General features: G+C 44.1%; 2 protein-coding genes across 2 annotated transcripts in view; one reads left to right on the plus strand and one right to left on the minus strand.

Moving 5' to 3' along the window:
• Positions 1-6,593, plus strand: part of C14H17orf64 (chromosome 14 C17orf64 homolog) — a 10,663-nt gene extending 4,070 nt beyond the window's left edge. The window contains exons 5-6 of the mRNA XM_021214058.1: positions 2,863-3,058; positions 6,363-6,593. Coding sequence (XP_021069717.1) covers positions 2,863-3,058; positions 6,363-6,448 — 282 coding nt within the window. The 3' untranslated portion in view covers positions 6,449-6,593. The remainder of the gene's footprint in view (positions 1-2,862; positions 3,059-6,362) is intronic.
• A 7,065-nt stretch (positions 6,594-13,658) lies between these two features.
• Positions 13,659-20,523, minus strand: part of Appbp2 (amyloid beta precursor protein binding protein 2) — a 48,550-nt gene continuing 41,685 nt past the window's right edge. Inside the window, exon 13 of the mRNA XM_021212338.2 lies at positions 13,659-18,257. Within this exon, the coding sequence (XP_021067997.1) occupies positions 18,004-18,257 (254 nt within the window). The 3' untranslated portion in view covers positions 13,659-18,003. The remainder of the gene's footprint in view (positions 18,258-20,523) is intronic.

The raw sequence follows: 20,523 nt of genomic DNA on the forward strand, positions 1-20,523 counted from the left end.
TTAACAAAATTAACATTTTAATTATACATTGAGTTTTGTTGATTTTATCCCATTTTCTCTCTACACTGTTCTCTGACCTCAGCAGTCTCCAAATGCTCTTTACCTTTCTCTCTCTCTCTCTCTCTCTCTCTCTCTCTCTCTCTCTCTCTCTCTCTCTCTCTCTCTCCCCGCGTGTGTGTGTGTAATAAATGTAATTGGTGTTCCTTATAGCTACATGGTAAAGGGTTATTTGCAGAGCATGGGTAATTTATCAGTGACACACTGATGGAAAATTGTCCCTCTCTGGCAGCCACTACAGCTCCTCAGGGGAGGGGAAGTCTTGTGAGCTCCTCCCCGGTTTGTTCCTTTAAATGGGATCTTGCTGTTGAGTCCTGGTTGACCTCAAATTTATAATCCCCCTGCCTCCGTCTCCCAAGTGGTAGGAGTATAGGCATGCACCACCACACCCAGATCATGTTGCAGGATTTGATAAGTATTTGGTGGATGTCCCTACCATTACAGTGTCTTCCAAAATAGGCGCCCTTCACCAATTTTGTGTGATCTGCTTGCCCACCCTCTCCTTCCTTCCTGAGAGCTCTTGGCAAACTGCTCTACTCAGTGACTCACAGTTTTGCCTTCCAGAGCCTCTCATCGATGCAGATGTACAGTACACACCTTGGCAGAGATCTGCCAGTGAACTCTTTACTGTCTCTCAGAATCCATTGCTCAACCTTTTGCATGTTAAACAGACCTCACTTTCAGACCTTGCTCAAAGCTTCAGTACAGAGTTTGATTTCAGTCTCTGGTTCAAAATAAGAAGCCTGTGAAGGCATGGAGGCTCACGCCTTCAATCCCTGCACTCCAAAGGCAGAGGCAGGCTGATCTCTGAGTTCTAGGCCAGCCTGGTCTAGAGACCAGGGCAACACAACAGGACCCCTACCCCTTCACTTAAAGAAAAGATGGGGCTATGTTGGTAAATCTGTAGGGTGCACTTGCCTACTGTGACAAGCAAGGGCTACACAGAGAACCCTGTCTGGAAAATACATACACGCACACGTACATACATGCACATGCACTGAAATACCCTAAGTAACAGCAGTGAAAATTGCCTTTGTGACAAGCACTTTCTGCTCCTTCCTGTGATCTTCACAAGTAACTCTAAGTAGCAATTAGAATTATTACCCACAATTTGTAAACAAAACATCCAGAGGATGGTGAGATGGCTCAGTGGGTAAGAGCATCCGACTGCTCTTCCGAAGGTCCGGAGTTCAAATCCCAGCAACCACATGGTGGCTCACAACCATCCTTAACAAGATCTGACGCCCTCTTCTGGAGTGTCTGAAGACAACTACAGTGTACTTACATATAATAAATAAATAAATCTTTAAAAAAAAAATCCAAGCACAGGGAATTGAGATAACTGTGTCAGAGCACACAGTGGGAAGACTAACCTCAGGCTGCCTGTATGACTGCCCGCCCTAACCTCAGGCTGCCTGTATGACAGCCCGCCCTAACCTCAGGCTGCCTGTATGACTGCCCGCCCTAACCTCAGGCTGCCTGTATGACTGTCCTCCTAACCTCAGGCTGCCTGTATGACTGCCCGCCCTAACCTCAGGCTGCCTGTATGATGCCTACCCTAACCTGCTTTGCCGGCCCCTCCCCATCTCTGCATCTCTGCTGCTCTTGAACATGAATACTTGGATGGTTTTGTTAATCCTCTTTCTTTTCTTTCCCCTTGTTTATTTTTATTTTTTCAATGCTGAGACTGAACTCAGGGCCTCACACAAGTAGGCAAATCCCACTACATATTTACTGACATGGCCCCATCTTTTCTTTAAGAGAAGGGCAGGGGTCCTGCTGTGTTGCCCAGGTTGACCCTCACTCCTGAGCTTGAGTGATGATTTGACTCCATGTCTGGCTCTAGTAGTTCCTTTTCTAACTATAAGTAGTTGCCATTTGCTGGGTGATGATGGCGCACACTTTTAATCCCAGCACTTGGGAGGCAGGGGCAGGTGGATTTCTGAGTTGGAGGCCAGCCTGGTCTACAGAGTGAGTTCCAGGACAGCCAGGGCCACACGGAGAAACCCTGTCTCAAACAACACACACACACACACACACACACACACACACAGAAGTTGCCATTATAGTGACTCCTGCATTTCTTGGCTTCACTGGCCAGGAAAACTGTAAAACATATCTTCAGGTTCTCAGTTTAAAAATTTTTAAGTTGGGGCTGGTGAGATGGCTCAGTGGGTAAGAGCACCCGACTGCTCTTCTGAAGGTCCAGAGTTCAAATCCCAGCAACCACATGGTGGCTCATAACCATCCTTAACAAGATCTGACGCCCTCTTCTGGAGTGTCTGAAGACAGCTACAGTGTACTTACATATAATAAATAAATAAATCTAAAAAAAAATTTTTTTAAGTTAGTATTTTAAAAACAAAGCAAGCATAACTGTCTCATTACAAGAAGCAAACAAGCCACCACCACTCTCAAACGACATGGAAGCTGTAGTCATAAAATAAAAGGAGCTCTGGCTGTGAGGGCAGCAGAACACTTGCTCGGCATGCACGAAGCCCTGGTGTCCACACCGCACTGCAGGAGGCAAAGTAAGTGACGTAACTGGGTGCAGTGGCCACTGCATCCCATGGGCTGACCCAGGAGGTCTGTGCTGAGATGACTTAGCATGGAGAGACACAGGTGGCAGCCCGGCTCACCCCACATCATCAGGTTGCTTGTAACTCTCACCTCATTCTTTTGGCAAGGCAAAAGGAAGATCCCATCATTCCTCAGCAGCTGGGGGTGCGGTTGGGTGAGGCTGCTACTGTAGATCGAAGGCCCATCTCTTCTCTAGTGTCTCCTCAACGGTGGACTCCATTTCAGGTCGCACTCTGCCCCTTGGATGCCCCGGAGAGATCACTGCTTGCCAGCCAGGAGGACAGTCTCCCCAGGCTCTGCAGTGCCTGGGGCTTGCATGGCAACATCAGCGGCATGAAGGAGAGGTTGTCCAAGATGCAAGCCCCTGGCCGTGAAGTTGTCATGCTGGAGGAGCCGAGGTCCTCACACTGCTCCAGAGGAGGTGAGGGAGAGTCTGAGGGTTTCTCTGGAGCAGGCTGCAGCCTCCCCGCTCAGTCTGAGCCTGACAGCTCTCTTCCTTCCATTCTGCTGTCTCTTCCTTCTGTCCTTTCCTTCCCTGTCCTTTCCTTCCCTTTCTTCCATCTCTTTTCAATTTTTGGCTCTTCTCCAGATATACTCATTATGGAATCTTTACAATATGTAGATAAGTGTGGGGAGAAACAAAGAAAACTAGTACACTGCTCAGGAGGTGCCTGGGCAGCAGTGGGAGGACGCCTTCTCTGATGGAGTGGGGCAGGGAAATTGAAGGGACCCATCCTTAAGGTGATCTAAATAGCATGGAGCAACCTTCCCAGCTACTTTGGCCTCTGTGGTGACCAACATATCTGGTTTTCTGCACACAAGGACTGTGGAGTTAGGAGATGGAGCTAGGTAAGGTAGGACCTGTGAGGGTTCCTGCTGTACACCAAGGCACAGAGAGACCCGGCATGCATCTACCTCCACATGGCTAGAACTGGCTTCTGTCCTTTCTTGACTACTGTCGGGGAAGTAGTGCTACATCCTTGTCACATGTGCTGAGTAAGTACTACATCCTTGAGCAACGTTCCCAGTATCTCCAAGCAAGTATTAACTTAAGTAGTCACACATGGTGGCTTGTGCCTGTAATCCCAGCACTTTTTCGAAGCCTGAGTCAGGAGAGTTGCCATGAGTTTCAGATCACTCTGCACTACATAGTTACCAGGCCAGCCTAGGCTACAGTGTGTGAGACCTTAGTGGAGAGCAAACATGGGCTAACAAAGTGGCTCAGTGGGTAAAGACCTTGTCATTAAGCCTGATGACCTCAATTTGATGTCTGGGATCCATAGGGTAGAAGGACAGAACTAATTCTTTCCTCAAATAGTCCTATGATCTCCATACTGATGGCCCATAAATAAATGTAATTTTAAGAATTTAAAGCAAGCTGGGCGTGGTGGCTCACGCCTTTAATTCCAGCACTTGGGAAGCAGAGGCAGGCAGATTTCTGAGTTCGAGGCCAGCCTGGTCTACAAAGTGAGTTCCAGGACAGCCTGGGCTATAGAGAGAAACCCTGTCTCAAAAAAACCCCAAAAAACAAAACAAACAAACAAACAAAAAACAATGAAAAAGGACTGGAGAGATGGCTCAGCGGTTAAGAGCACTGACTGCTCTTCCAAGGTCCTGAGTTCAATTCCCAGCAACCACATAGTGGCTCACAGCCATCCGTACTTTTTCTGGTATGTCTGAAGAGAGCTACAGTGTACTTAGACATAATAATAAATAAATTAAAAAAACAATAAAAAAAAATTTTTGAGACAGGGTCTCACGTAGTCCAGGCTGGCCTCAAACTCCGATCTACTGCCCCTGCCTTGTAAGAATTAGGATTACAGCCACCTGATTTATGTGGTGCTGGCGATCAATCCCAAGGCTTCAAGCACTCTAGGCAAGGATTCTACCAACTGAACCATGCCTCCAACCTACTTTTAATTATTATAAACAGAACATTAAAAAACATGAATAATACTCGGGAGGCAGAGGCAGGCGGATTTCTGAGTTCGAGGCCAGCCTGGTCTACAAAGTGAGTTCCAGGACAGCCAGGCCTATACAGAGAAACCCTGTCTCGAAAATCCAACCCCCCCAAAAAAAATAAATAAATAAAATAGGAAGATATAAACATCACATTGTCATCATCCACTATTGCACGATTAGCACTTTATACACTGCATACAACTTGCTTGTGTCTGGGGATGGGGAATGACGGTAGGAGATGAAGCGTCCCAGTCGCTTCCCAAACCTTACTTTTGGAGATAAGGGTCTCTCACTGAATCTGGAGCTCTGGCTGGCTAGCCTGACTAAGCTCCAGATTGCCCAGTCCCAACCTCCCTAGACTGGCATCACAGATGTGTGCCTGCTGAGGACTCAAACTTAGGCTTTATTGCTTTTTCTTGCATGGCAAATTCTTTTAGACTGAGCCACCTCCCATCTCTGAACTTGCTTTTTATTTCTTTGCTATTTGTTTCTGTTTGTGTGAGTACCTGCATGAGTTTTTTGTTTGTTTGTTTGTTTGTTTGTTTTTGTTTGTGTTTTTTGTTTTGTTTTGCTTTGAGACAGGGTTTCTCTGTGTAGCCCTGGCTGTCCTGGAACTCACTTTGTAGACCAGGCTGGCCTCGAACTCAGAAACCTCCCGAGTGCTGGGATTAAAGGCGTGTGCCACCACCGCCCGGCTCTGCATGAGTTTTTATGTGCCATATACATCTTAGAGCCTATGGAGGTCAGAGGAGGCCATCAAATCCCCTGGAGCTGCAGTTACAACAGTTACAGCCGCCATGTGAGTGCTGGGAACCAGACCCAGGCTGTCTTCAAACCTCTGAAGTACATCTCCAGCCCTCCAAACTTGCTTTTTTTTTTTTTTGAATGGCATCAGCCTTTCAATGTTCTCTCTTTGTAGAATTGGATAATCCATATTCAAGTTTCAGTGGTAACTGCTGCACATGCTGCCCACACCAGGTGTCCCACCTGGTCACATCTCAGTTTGTCAAACTTGCTGCCTTTTTTGCCTTTTAACCTGACCTGTTGGAGGAGTCTCTGTCTCTCTCAGTGTGTGTGTGTGTGTGTGTGTGTGTTTCTCGAAGCTGGAGCTTGGAGATAGGAGCTGTGGACATAGCTCAGGTAGAATGCTTGTAGCATATGTGAAGACCTGGGTTCAATCCCCAGTAACACACACACGCACACACACACGCACACACACACACACACACACACACACTCCTGGTGAAGATGTCAGAGGTTAGAGATGATGTAGGATGCCCTCCTGCATGTTACATGAGGAAGCACATAATACCGGCAGACCCATCTTTTATGATCTACCAGGACAGAGTCTATTTTACAGTAACAGGCATGGTGTTTCTTTGGCATTGTGTTCATGAGTTAGTTATTGATTAAAACTTGGCAGTGTTGTTTGCTTACAGACTTGTGTTTTCAAAACACTTGGAATTAGTGGTGAGAACTGAGAGGGGCACAGGGGAAGTGGAGCTGCAGCTCTAGCTTGTTATAACGCTTCAGACATGCCACATGCTTGCTCTCTGTTTGGGTGAGCATCCTCACCTGCACACGGAGGGTGATATCATCTCGCCACCTCACAGGGCTCAGTGAAAGAAAGAGCAAGGGACACAGTCAGCAGGGAGACAAACTTTCTTCATCGCTCTCTCCTTTCTACCCTGCAGATGTTACCTGCAGAGGGTTCTTACAAGCTGCGGTGTCATTGGGACCCTCTCTGCCTTTTCTTCTTTCAGATTCTTTAAGGAAACTTCCTCAAAAACCAAAGCTGAAGAAAAAGAGGATTAAGGAAAGACCAGAATCTCCCAAGAGCTACTCCTAAGAAGACCCACAGGGGTGGAGGCCAGATCTCCCTGGCTCCCTGGGAGTATACTTGCATGTATACTCCAGAGGATGAGGGGGTTGAAGAGGGTAAAGAAAATTTACTTTATCAAAAGGATACTCAATTTCTAATTATAAATAAATGGTCTGGGAGATAATAATCCTTAAGACAATTGTACTTTACTTGTCTGAACTTCATTCATCTCTCATTTGCTTAAAAACATTTGAAGCCAGACTTGGTGGTCACTCCTTTAATCTCAGCAGAGGCAGTTGGGTCTCTGTGTGTTTTAAGTCCATCCTGGTCTACACAGGGAGTTTCAGGACAGCCAAAGCTATACAATAAGACCCTGTCTCAAAAGAAAAAAAAATGTTTGGAACCACTTCCTAAGTGGCAGGTAGCACCTTTGCAAAGTAAATAGTTGCGGTCACCTGTGTGGAGGATTATCTGAGTCCAGTGGGGGAAAAAAACCGAAGGATTTTATCAATGTTAGCCACAGGAAAGCACAGGGTGGGACAACTGATTGAACCGGGCCAGTCAGTGGCAAAGCTAGCAGCCTCTGAATCATCTAGATTCATCTTCTCCATAGCGTGGGGCAGGCGGCGCCAAGGGAGGAGAGGTGTAATGGAATGAACCGATGCCGCTCGGGTATGGGGGAGATTTCCAGATGACTATGAGCCGAGTCATAGGGAGTGAGGAGGCTAGAAACAGAATCCCGAAGAAGAAATACCAATAGTCTTAGCAGAATGGTGATGTGGGTCAGTGATCAAAAATTGGCAGCTACTAATGCATTTAATTCCCAACGAGGAGTTCCACTTGCACACGTCATTTTAAAAATACTAGTTGCCAATATTACAACTGTGTCATTTACCATTAAATGAAAAGCCAAACTTCTGGCCTCTCATACAGCTACCCACATTTGAATTGCGTCCTATGTGGCAGGTGCTGGAGCAGAGGAGCAGCTGCATTGGCTTCTCTGATATGCTTCCTAGTTTACAGTGGCTCCTCCCAACCCTCCTGCCTTGCACAATGGACTCCACACATCTACACCTCCTGTGCAACTCTTGGGGTCATTGGTATTTGATATCCCCAAAGTACACAGAAGCAACACAGGTATGCAGCAAAAATGACGTACTTAGGTTCAAAAACACTTGGCTACATTCATTCATTCATTCATTCATTCATTTATTCATCGTGTGTGCTCCTGCCTCAGTGTGGCCATGGATACTGTGAGGGTCCACTGTGAGGACAGGGTGAGGACATTAGGGAATCAGTTCTTTCCTTCCACTGCCAAATGGACCCAAGAGGGAGCCCAGATCATCAGGCTCGAAGGCAAGCATCTTTACCTGCTAAGCCCTCTTGTCAGTCCTCTTCTGCTTTACAGTGACGGAAATCAAAACTAGGGCCTTGCACATTCCAGACAACATGAATCACACCCTCAGCAGTCTTGGATGATACCCATGAGAGGCAAGAAAGGAAAAGAGGAAACTAGAGACTTAAAAAAATACACATTGTTTCCAGCTCCAGAAACCATTTACCTGGAGTAAGGAAGTGGGCTCTAAGTGTGTGTGTGTGTGTGTGTGTGTGTGTGTGTGTGTGTGTGTGTGCGAATATATGCAGCATGTGGGATTCTCTGGAACTGTAGTTTCATAAGTGGTTGTGAGCCAACTAATGTGGGTGCTGGGAATACCCACATCTTCCTCTGGAAAGGCAAGAAGCACAGGTTACCGCTGCTAGCCTTCTCTCTCCAGCCTCCAAGGCCCAGCAATTTTGTTTGTTTTATGAGACAGGATTTGTCTGTGTATCTCTGGCTGTCCTGACTCTGTAGACCAGGCTGGCCTCGAACTCACAGAGGGTTGTCTGCCTTTGCCTCCTCGAGGCATGCACCAGTCACTTCAGCTTTCCTTTATATTTTTCTTCTCTCCCCTTCCCCCCAACCCCACCACAACACAAGCGACAGGTCATGAGGACCCTGCCCAAGGCAAATGGGAACCAGGTACTTTAGGGCCAGGGTAAATGTGTGAAGTAGGAGGGTCACGTGGTGCGGGAGCAGCTCGCTCTTTTCCTTTAACCCAGTGCTTCCCGGAAGCCCAAGAAGGGACTGCGGGAACCCTTGCCTGGTTGGTTCACAACAATTTTGACAACGCAGAAGGACCAGGGAGAGAGGGGTAGCCTACCGGAAACTGCGTGATGCGGAGGGGCTCCCAGCAAAATAGAGTGCTGGTCCTGGTCAGAAGGGCAGCACCGCCACCTACAGGAACTGTACCTGGGAGTACCGCTGCCTTCCAACCTGGCTGCCGCGCGCAAAAAAAAAAAAAAAAAAAAAAAAAAAAAAGTGGAAGGGCTGGGGAGCTCGCCTTAGGGGCAACAGCAGAGGCTGGGTTTGGTGTCCTCTTAACTCTTTCCTCAAACGCAGTAAGATCTTAGAATTCTAAAACGGCAGGTCACAGGTTTCTCTGCTTAAAACTCCAACGTTCCTCAATTCATCTGAAGTCAGTGTCAGCTCTGCCTTGGTGTGATGCACACCTCTAATAGCGATGGGGAGGTAAGGCAGGAGGTCAGCTTGAGCGACATAATTTAGACTGTCTCAAAACCAGCTAAACAATACAAAGGACGCCTAAGTTATCTGCTAGATCCCGTCTGATCCACTCCCACAGCTGCTCTAACCATTGCTTTCCACGAGCCCGGCAAGCGTGGCACCAGTTCAATTTTATATTACTGTGACAAAACACATGAGAGAATAAGCTTACAAAGAGGAAAGTTTTAAATTTGTAAATTATATTTTCACGTGACCAGAAGACAACTAACTTGTTTATCAGTATATCCTAAGCAATTATACGAGTGCACAGCCCATATTAGTCACTTAGCATTCTGTGGAATTAACAGAAGCACACCCAAACAGCACTTTTCAACTACTGTCTAGAGGAGAAAAGCCAGCCCCAAGAATAAAAGCAATGTCTCCCATATCGGAAGTCGGTGTAGGGATTAAGAACTGATGACCTACTGGCTGCAAATGACAGCACACAGTGACACTATGACTCCTGATCTTGGCCAGCCTGACATTTTTCATGACATGTAAACAACTGGGAGACTAATGTGTTCTTGATTGATAGGTTGATTGGTTAGTAGTTAGTTTAGGCCTGATTACTTGTGCCTTCCCTGACCAGAAGATGGCGCCAAATCCCCTAGAATAAGAACTAACCAGTTAAGGTGTGAGCAGCTATGTGGATGCTGGGAACTGAAACCAGGCCTTCTATTTAGTTGCCAAGCCACCGCTTCAGCCCTCGAATGCATTATTCCTAAAGTTAGTTGCACATTCTCAGCTAAGGTGTTTCAAACCCAAAGGATGACATTGCAGTGGTAGTAGTAAGGATGTCAGAGTAGCTAGGGAAGCTGTATGGAAGAGGAGTTAGCTGTTGACATAGTATGTTGCTCTATGCTCTTATGATAAAGCTAATCCCAAGGGGAAAACAAAAACAAGAAAGCCTCACCAGGGTCCTGGCAGCAGGCCTCAAGAGGGGACCTTCCAGGGTCTTCTCTGAAGGATTTTTGGTGTGTGTGTGAGAGGGGGGGGTGAGATTTGGTTTAATTGTTCAGACCAGCCTTTGACAGCCTAGTTCAATTGGTCCTCCTGTTTTAGCCTCCCAAGTAGATGGAACTGCAATTGTATGACCTTGAAATCCCGAAGAGGCCAAGATTGAACCTGAACTTCTGATCCTTCTGCCCCTACTCCCTAGCTCTGGGCTTATAGGCATCGCATTCATGCCTAGTTCAAACAGTGCTAGAGATGAGACCCATGGCTTCATGAATGCTAGGTGTGCACTATTACCAACTGAGCTGAATTTCCAGCTCCTCCCTAAAACGAAGTGGAAAAGGCTCCATACCAGAACTGTGATGGCTCATTGCCCAGCCCGCATGGCTGCTCCAGTCTCTGCATAGCAACTCTGAGTCTATACTTGTTCAGGAGAAGGGGGGCTGCTTTGTGTTCCTTATCAGATTCCAGTGTCTAACTCCCGTGGCAGACAGGGAAGCAGGCTTCAGGGTTGGCACAGCTGAGCCAGGACCCCCCCCCTGAGGAAAGGCAGCTTCTTTGCAGTTCTTCCAAACTCCATGAGCCTCTGCCCCTTACACACACACCCCCCCACACACACACACCACTGCCTTTTTTATACCTAAATTGTATGTCTTTTGCTTTATGGGCTCTAATGACTTTGAAAGGACATATGCATTGAGAATATTTAAATTTCACGTTTTCTTCTGGCATCCAGTTTTAGTGTTTGTTCTAAACCTCTGATCCTACTAAGCTTATTTTTGGTTAATGTTGTGCAGTAAGAATCTAGTGTGTGAGGCCGGGTGTGGGATGCAGAGGCAGGCGAATTACTGAGTTCGAGGCCAGCCTGGTCTACTGAGTGAGTTCCAGGACAGCAAGGACTATATACAGAGAAACCCTGTCTCAAAAAACAAAGAATCTAGTGTGTATGCTTTTCAATTGGTTGAACACTTGCCCATGGGTATGTGTGTGTGTGTGTGTGTGTGTGTGTGTGTGTGTGTGTGTGTGTGTTTATAGACTGTGGCATTTAGAGCAAAGCCATCTTTTCTATGGCCAGTTTTAGACGTAGCTCTTCTATATCACATTTCTGGCTTACTTGGGTCTGCTTCCTGAATTTTCTGTTCTATTTTGTGGATTAGTTCTGTATTTTGTGTTGAAATTTAATGAAAAACACTGAGCACAAACCCTAACAAACTGGAAGTAACAGATTTGGAAAGAAACTGTGTTTTGTTGTTATAGTTGCTTTACATTTATTTGCATGTGTAGCTCTGGCCTGGATTTAAACTCACTATGTAGACCAAATTGACATAGACAGCCAACCCCACCCACCCCCGCTCCTGTTTCGCCAGTACTTAGAGTACACACCTGCCCCTGGTCCTCATGACTATTCTTCCAAATGCATCATGGCTGACTTAACTGCCAGGCAAGTATTAAGAGAAATGTTTTGTACTTCGGTGGCTGCATGCACACACTTACAAGAGCATGCTTGTGGAGGTCAGAGGACGCCTTACAGGAGTTGCTTCTCTTTCTATATGAGAACTGGAGGCTGTAATCAGCCAGCAGGCTTCATGACAAGGGTCTGTACTCACAGAGCCATCTCTGCCATCCCTGCCTAGAGAGACTGAAAGCATTAAAAAAAAAAAAATCTAAATGTTAAAAACAAAGTTCTAAATATACAGATTTACCATATTATCCTCCTGCCTTCAATGTGTTGCATCTTGACCATTTTTACTGCAATTATGTTTTCATTTACTGTGCAGCTAATCTCCTTAACTTCCTCATGGTGTAAAATGGAAAATGTTAAGCAACCATTTCCCATTTTCCCTTCCCCACAGCTTCTGTGAATGTAACACTAAAATTATATGGTCTTTTTGTATTTTTTGTCATTTTGAGACAAAAATCTGATGTAGGCTAGACTGGCTTCCAACTTGGTATGCAGCCAAGGATCCTCAAGTCTCCTGACTCGTGCCCTCTTGCTCAACTATTTGGCTTCTAGTATATTGAAGTCTATGCATGTTAGTATATGTGTGTGTGTGTGTGTGTGTGTGTGTGTGTGTGTACACACATATATATGTTTGAGAGGGAGGTGTGGCAAGGTGCATGTTAGAGGACAGCTTGGTTGCAAGCATCCTTACCTGTTGAGCCATCCCGCCAGTCCATACTTTCTTTTAAAAAAATAGGTTTCATTTTTAGGATGCCACATTTTATCTGTTCATACAGGAACAGATATTTGAGGTCCTTCTTTGACTGATAATGTTGCTATAGACATGGATGTAAAGATAGTTTGAAATCCCTCCAGAAGGGGCTGGAGAGGTGAGGTGGCTCAGCGGTTAAGAACACTAGCTGCTCTTCTGAAGGTGATGAGTTCAATTCCCAGCAACCACGTGGCGGTTCACACATATCTGTGATTGGATCTAATGCCCCCTTCTGGTGTGTCTGTAGACAGTGATGGTGATAGATATATACATAAAATAAATAAATCCTGTTACAGATGGTTGTGAGCCACCATGTGGTTCAGCCCCAATAAATAAATCTTTAAAAAAAAAAAAAAAAAATCCTTCTCCATGTTGTTTTCCATAGCACCGACCATTTCACATTCCCACAGGACTTGGGTGCACAGGACCTAATTCCTCCACATCCTCACCACACATTTCAAAACAGCTCCGCTAACAGATGGTGTGCATTTGTGAGGCAGTGCCTTGGGATTCAATCCAGAGCCTCATGCACCATAACTGAGCTATACCCAAACCATCTTGAATTTATCTATATATTTGAAGTATCTGTCATTTGCTAATATACTAAGACATATTTGTGACAGAGTAAGCTATATTATGTAAAATAATACAGATATCAGGAATATTATCAGCTATTGATCCTATATGGGAAGTGCTTTAACAAAGTTTGGAGTAGCATGCTGCACTTGTAACAGACAAACTTGTAAATTTAATACTGCAGAGGAAGCAAGCAGCACAGATGAGAGAGAACAGGTCTTTGTCCAAGGTATTGGCTTCACAGTATTTCAAAATGAGCCGGGAAGACAGCACAATGGTAAAGTAGGCAAGAGGCCGTTCTTCTGAGGACCCAAGTTTGGTGCCCAGCATCTCCCCCGTGTCATGGTGGCTCACAACCACCTGCATGCACATCCAGCTCCAGGGTACCTGACATCACTTCCTGCCCTGCAGTCACCTACACACAGATGGCGCGCGCGCACACACACACACACACACACTTCAAAACATTTAAAATATGGCCTCATTTTCTGTCATTCTTTTGACTGGTTGTTTCATGGTATAGTTCTCTTTAAAAGATCTACTTCACATGTGGAAAAGAGGGTTAAAATCCTTACAGTTAAGGGGCAGTTGGAACTGAAACCCAGACATGGGGAGACTGGAGAATTCTGTCATCCTTTTAACTGAACTCCACCAAGTCTCTTAACCAGCCACAGCTTTTTATACTAGGAAGGCTAGTGAAGAGCAATGGCCCATTCTCCTCTAAAGCTGTCATTTCCAAGGGCTGCCGAGGGCATGGTTAGAGATCTGTCTCCATGACAGCTACCTTTTTTTTGACCATGAACACTTGTTCTAGCTTCAACTTTCTCTCACACGGTCTACAAACTAAAAACTAAAATTCAAACCCAAAGCAATCACAATTCAATCGGAAACATACACTACGAATGCAGGAACACTATTTATTAGGTCAATAATTCATTTAGCAATACAAGTACAGAATATATCACAATGCTGGTTACAAACATACTTAGTGTGGTTTAATAATTACAAATAACAGTGGGCACTACAAGTGAGAATGATATGAAAGGCCGTTCAGACTCAATGAGCTGTCTTCAGAATTTATTAATGACCAGAGATATTACTATAGAAACTACTGTGGCACTAGTAGTGGGGATTTTCCTGTAAAGAATGTTAGTGATTCATCTGTAATCATTCCATTAAGGGGTTTTCTTTTTATTTTGAGCCTATTAAACTAAAACCCGTTACTTAATAAGGTATAAAAATAGTACTGACCTGGTAATATTTAATAAAATGTAGCATTCATTCACATAAAAGTAAAACTAAATTGAAAAGTTTTTAGTCACCATGGCAACATATTGTCCCATAAAAGGAATTTACAGAAACAAGTGATGTTATACAAATGGTACCTGCGATTCAGTGATTCAACACTTTGTGCACCACAACCAAGTTTCCTAGATATCTATATATATAGCATATATATTTAATCTTAAATTTTACTTCTGAAAAACATGTGCACTTCAACAAACTCATTAAGGCCACTCATGCTATAGATACCTAGAACTGCAATTAACAATAGTGTTATTTAATTAATCCTAAAGCACTCTCCTTCAAATCACCATCAGGGGAAAAGCCAGTTTTCTGCCTAAAACATTCCTGAGATTTGGGGACAAAAGAAATACTAGTGTTAAGATCTGTACACTAATCCAAATGCTCTACTTAAATCTTTTTTTTTTTTTCCAGCTAATCTTAAGTCCTCTAAAGCCAAGAGGTGAAAAGTGTTAATTTTTAAAACAAAATAAAACTCTTAAAATTCAGTAATTATAAATAATTTTTTTCCAGTAGTAACTTTGCCATCCAGAAAAAGAAGACTGGAAGCAGCAAGGCTAAAAACCCTAGGGGAAAACATACATATAATTAAGAAAAAAGATGCCTGTAACTTAGCAAACCATTCTTTGAATTTGCAAAGTTTTGGCCAAAGCTTGCATCACGTTTCGCCTATAACTACAAAGAAGTTCAACAGCTGTGCAGACTTCCAGCTGGCAGCTGGTGCACTACTGCATTTCTTGAGACGGGGTCTTACTACTAGGGTGTCCTGGGGGATCGAAAGCGATTCTCCTGTCTCAGCTTCCCATGGAGTTGGGGTTGAACTTGTGCCAGCACGTGCAGTTTCTTGTACTGAATGCTCACAAGACATTCCCATAGTCTAGGACAAAGGGCTCCATTCAAATCATTGATTCTCACGGGCAGCAATACCCGGGCAGGGTGCTGGTGAGCTGTTTATAAAAAAAGAATGTACATCAATGGGGAAAGGGTTTAAATCCTCGGGGCAAAGCCTAGTTTGAGGACCCGTAAACATTGTGCACTGAGCTTTTACTCAGTTGGCACTATTACACCGATGTAAGTGACTCCCCAGGGTCACATGCGCAGGCTCCTCATGCCCAAAATGGAATAGCACCAGACTTTAGGAACAGGAGAATCCAGGGGAGGTTGAGAGCAGAGGCCCTTATTTAAAATTACATGCAAGCCACTGATTATTCTGAGGTAAATTTTATTCAGCTTTTCCTTGGAGAGTTTGGAGACAATCTCCCTTTGCAGCCCAGGCTGCCTGGAACCCAAGCCTCTTACCTCACTCAGTCTCCTGAATACTGACATTATAGATATGTGCCAGACCCTGCTTTAATAATGTTTAAAATAAAATTACGGTGGCATTCCTCTTACCTCATCACCCTGGCTGAGGGATGAATCCCACCCTTGATATGATCAGGGCACTATTTTCACTAGAATCAGAACATATAGTCATCTCGCTAAGAAGACAGAGTGCTAGAGTGTAGGCATTAACCTTTAGTAACTTACAGAAAATATTAAGGAATGGTCAGATGGAGCAGCTGACGATGCTGTGGCTGGCGGTGGGGGCTGGTGGCCACCCGACATTATCTCCCTGTAATCAAGGCTTCTAAGACCATGTTACTTTATCACTGAGTATGAGTTAAGTTTGAACTGAGCTAAGAAAGATGAGCCCGTAAGTTATCTGATTATACAAAATGCTGTATGTGCACACTACCAAAAATGAAGATTAAATACAAATAATTCATGTGGAAACTTGTTTTAAAACATTTATTGAAAAAACAATTTACCATGTCATTCCTATACCACAAACATACCACAGGACTCTAAATATCCAATAAAAGTATACAAAAAGCCTCTCCTGAAACTGTCTTTGGAGGGATTAACTTTATAGGCTTGTGGGGCTCCAGCTGAGTAACCGGATGCTACTCCTTGGTCATACAGACCAGGTGGTAATGGTGACTCAAGACAGTAATGAAGGGGGGGTGGGGGGGGAGCCAGCTGGCAAACTGAGTTCTTTGAAGAATCTTAAAGGAAATTCAGTTGGAGGAGTAAGTTCAAGTGGTTGTCAGGATGACAGAGAGCCTGCCTCACCTGTGGGGTGCATCTCCACGAAGGTCCCTTCTAAAGGCCTCACCACACTGCCTTACCACTAACTCTGCAAAGAGCAGTTTCAAACCAAGTTAAACATTGGGAAGTTAGCTGGGTGTGGTGGCACACGCCTTTAATCCCAGCACTTAGGAGGCAGAGACAGGCGGATTTCTGAGTTCGAGGCCAGCCTGGTCTACAGAGTGAGTTCCAGGACAGCCAGGGCTACACAGAGAAACCCTGCCTTGGGGGGAAAAAAATTGGGACGTTAAAATAAAAATTTGAGATAAATCTTAATTAATGTTTCTGTACTCTCCACGATAGCTTTGTTTCCCCTCACCTGACATACAAGCATGCTAACAGAAGAGAATCTGACACACACCCACTCACTCACGCCTCCAAGCACTGCCAGGAGCAGTGTATCTAACAGCCAAGTCAGAGCCCCTGAAAATAGGGGAGAAACCCAGATTCTTAACTACAGAGGTGCCAGACCAGAGGGGCCACTGTGCTAAGAATTGAGGTAACAGCAAAAAGTCTTTTTCTTTTGTTACATGTCACAACTTAGGAAATGAGCATTAGCTCCACAATAAGTAATCTGGCTAGCTTGAAAAACGTCGAAAAATCGAAGCCCCAATCAGTGAAACAGACATTGCAACTGAAGGATCTTTCCATTGGAGTTCTAGATTTCAGTTAAAATGACTAGTTGTACTATGATTTTCAACAATAATGAATTCTCTAAGACTTTCTTTTGTGTGCATTTATCTTTTCAATCCCCACACACCATACAGTAAATCTAAAACTCTCATCTGAACACGACTGATTCCATGACTCTTAGCCAGTATGTTTGTTAACTACATGGAGAATCAGGGCAAAGGTTAAATGGGGGTGGCTACAGAGATGGTTAGACATTGGTGTGCTTATGACATTGCCATCCATGTACCAGGACTAAAGATTTGCCACACATCCCATAGTTTGGTATCTATGATGCAAATGAAGCTCTTGCATTAGTACTCTTCATTCTACCTAAACGAACCCATTCTACTGGAAAGGCAAGTGCAGTCACTAAAGCCACAACTGAAAGCCTCTGGTCCAAGTAACACCGTCCACAGCTGCCTGGTCCTTTTAGGTCCTTCTGGTCCTGTCAGCAAACACTTTAGAGCATCTCACCATGGTACCAAAAACAGAGTTAGAACTGCTGGTCTATGTGGTGTGCTGAGACCGACAGATCAACATTGGTCCAGTCAGATGAATCTGACAGTCTGTCACTGAAACACAGTTCTGGAATGGCTATATGCCCTGATTAGGAAAAGACGGCCAAATCTATGTCAGGGTGCCCCTCCCCTCTTACTAGTACCTATGTTACTTTTCTATACTGCATATAAAGAGTTTTCCATAAGATTTCCTTACAATACAGTATTGAATACCTCCACATGGAAGAATTAATGTTAAAAAGTTTTTGAAATCATCCTTACATAATAAGAATGCAACTCTTTTAAACTCTTAAATAGTTTTATTTAGGGGTTCTTTTTTTTTTCTTTCAGACTTTCTGAAAAACGAATTATTTTTTAAAAAGAAAAAAAAAAACGGTTTCCTGTTGTTCTACTGGGGTGAGAATGTGGGACTACTTATACACGCGGCACATGCTGATAGAACTCAATATATGCTTATTCTACAGGGACTGCAATACAGGACTACCCGAAACAGGGTCTTGGATGGACTGGACCAGTGTTTCAATGCAAATGCCAGCCCTAAAAACAACATGGTTTGATTTCACAGTATGAATTCCCCGGAATCTGGGAAAGGTCATTGTTAGCTGAGGCTGTTCCTCAGCAGCTTGGTCCCTCAACATTCTGGGCCATCAGGAAGGACTGCACCACTTCTTCAGTGGACTGGGGGCTGCTGCTGACGTCTTCAAGGGCATCGGTCACTGAATACTGTCGATCTCGCAACCGGTTCCAGTTAGACAGAACGTTGTGATACTCGAACACTTTCTCATAATTCCCAATGGAGTTGTAAAGTTTAATGAGGCCCCGGTAATCATATTCTAGTCCACTGTAGCCTTCACCAAACAGTTTCTTCCCTAAAGCAACACAAAAAGACTTAGATCAAATAATTACAATAATTTTCTGTTTAGATTTCAATACAACTGGTTTGTTTGTTTGTTTGTTTGAGACAGGGTTTCTCTGTGTGGCCATTCTAGACCAGGCTGACCTGGAACTCAAAGAGATCCACCTGTCTCTGCCTCCTAAGTGCTGGAATTAAAGGCATGCGCCCACCACCACTGCCTGGCACAGGTCCCCCTCTCTAAGTAGGCTGACTTGCTTTTAGTCCTATGGAAGGAAAGAGATGCAGTCCCTCTATCACTGCTCTTAACTACTCTCATCCCTGCAATAACCCTAAGACTTCAAGGAACTGGCTTTACTAGAATGCTAAATTTCACAGGTTTAAAAAAAGGTTGTTCTGGGCTGGTGAGATGGCTCAGTGGGTAAGAGCACCCGACTGCTCTTCCAAAGGTCCTGAGTTCAAATCCCAGCAACCACATGGTGGCTCATAACCACCTGTAACAAGATCTGACGCCCTCTTCTGGAGTGTCTGAAGACAGCTACAGAGTAATTACATATAATAAATAAATAAAGCTTAAAAAAAAAAAAAAGTTTGTTCTTAATTTACATGTATGTTTGTGTATACTCACACACTCAAGCTACTGTCCGTGTGGAGGCCTGGGGAATCCTGCCTTTCAGGAATCTCCTTTCTTCCTAGCATGCAAGTTCTCAAGAAAGATTTCAAGTCATCTAGGGTGATGAGCCATCACTACCAGTCCAAAAGTTCAGGTTTAGGACTAAAGATATTTTAAAATAATATGGAGGATTTTCAGAATCTTTATATGTAGTCCTGCCTGTTTTGGAACTCACTATGCAGACCTCAAACTCACCTTCCCCGTGCTGGGATTAAAGGGGTACAACATCATTCCTGACTAATTTTGTTTTGGTGTTTGGCTTTTCAAGGCAGGGTTTCACTATGCAGCCCTGGCTGTTCTGGAACTCAATCTGTAGACTACACTGGACTCTAACTCACAGAGATCTGTCTGTCTCTGCCTCCTGAGAGCTGGGATTAAAGATGTGTCCCACTACCGCACATTAATTTTTCTTTTAAAAAAAGATTTATTTATTATTATATGTAGCTGTCTTCAGACTCGCCAGAAGAGGGCATTAGATCTCATTACCAGTGATTGTGAGCCACCATGTGGTTGCTGGGATTTGAACTCAAGACCATCAGAAAAGCAGCCAGTGCTCTTACCCGCTGAGCCATCTCGCCAGCCTCATAAATTTTGTTTTCAAAGCAAGTATTATTTTTTTCCCCAAGTTGATACAACTTTATAGTCACAGCCAAGAAGAAGAAAGCTTAACTGAGGGACTACTTGGACCAGGTTGGCCTGTGGTCACTGCCTACGAGAGATGTGGATTGATGACTGATATGGGAAAGCCTGGCTATAGTGGGCTTAGACAGGTAGTATCTGGGGCTATGAAAGAAAACTAGCTGGCCATGCGTGAGCCAGTGAGCTAGCCGGCAAGCAGGGTTTCGCCATGGTGCCTGCCTTCCATCACTGCCATGACTTCTCTCAATGACGGGTTAACCCAAAGTGTGAGCTGAAATGAACCCTCTCCTCCCAAGTTGTCTTTAGTTATGATGTTTCTGTCACAGCAACAGAAAAACAAGCATAGTGACAGCCACTAGAAGCTTATTTAGTATGAAAAGGAAATATAAGAAAATACTTATACATGTGCCTTTGTGTAAAATCATATATAGAAAAATAAGCCATAAATAAACAAGTGTTGAGAATTAGGTAGAAGAAATTAAGTAAACTATACATCACAAGGAAAGAACTTGCCTATGAATTTTTGATTTTAAGAACATTAATTAGTATTTCCAATACTCGGATTTATCAAGTAAGTCCATATATAATGGCTAACACACAAATATATGGACCACCATTTGTGACAGACAGCAAAGGGAAAAGGACAGAGTATTGAAGAAATGGTTCCAGGTCAACTATATACACAGTAGAAGTAAAGTTTCTTCTAAGATGAACAAGTTAATTTTAGTATTGCAGATCAAAACATGAATGTAAGTAAAGTGTCTAGAAGATGATCTTTTAGCAGAGTACCTTCATAACTGATAGGAAAAACAAAATTCCTCAAACAAAATTTAAAAAGTACTAGTGAGGGGCTGGTGAGATGGCTCAGTGGATAAGAGCACCCGACTGCTCTTCCGAAGGTCCAGAGTTCAAATCCCAGCAACCACATGGTGGCTCACAACCACCCATAATGAGATCTGACACCCTCTTC

Source organism: Mus pahari, chromosome 14 (assembly GCF_900095145.1).
Source record: "Mus pahari chromosome 14, PAHARI_EIJ_v1.1, whole genome shotgun sequence".
NCBI classification, from domain to species: Eukaryota; Metazoa; Chordata; class Mammalia; order Rodentia; family Muridae; genus Mus; species Mus pahari.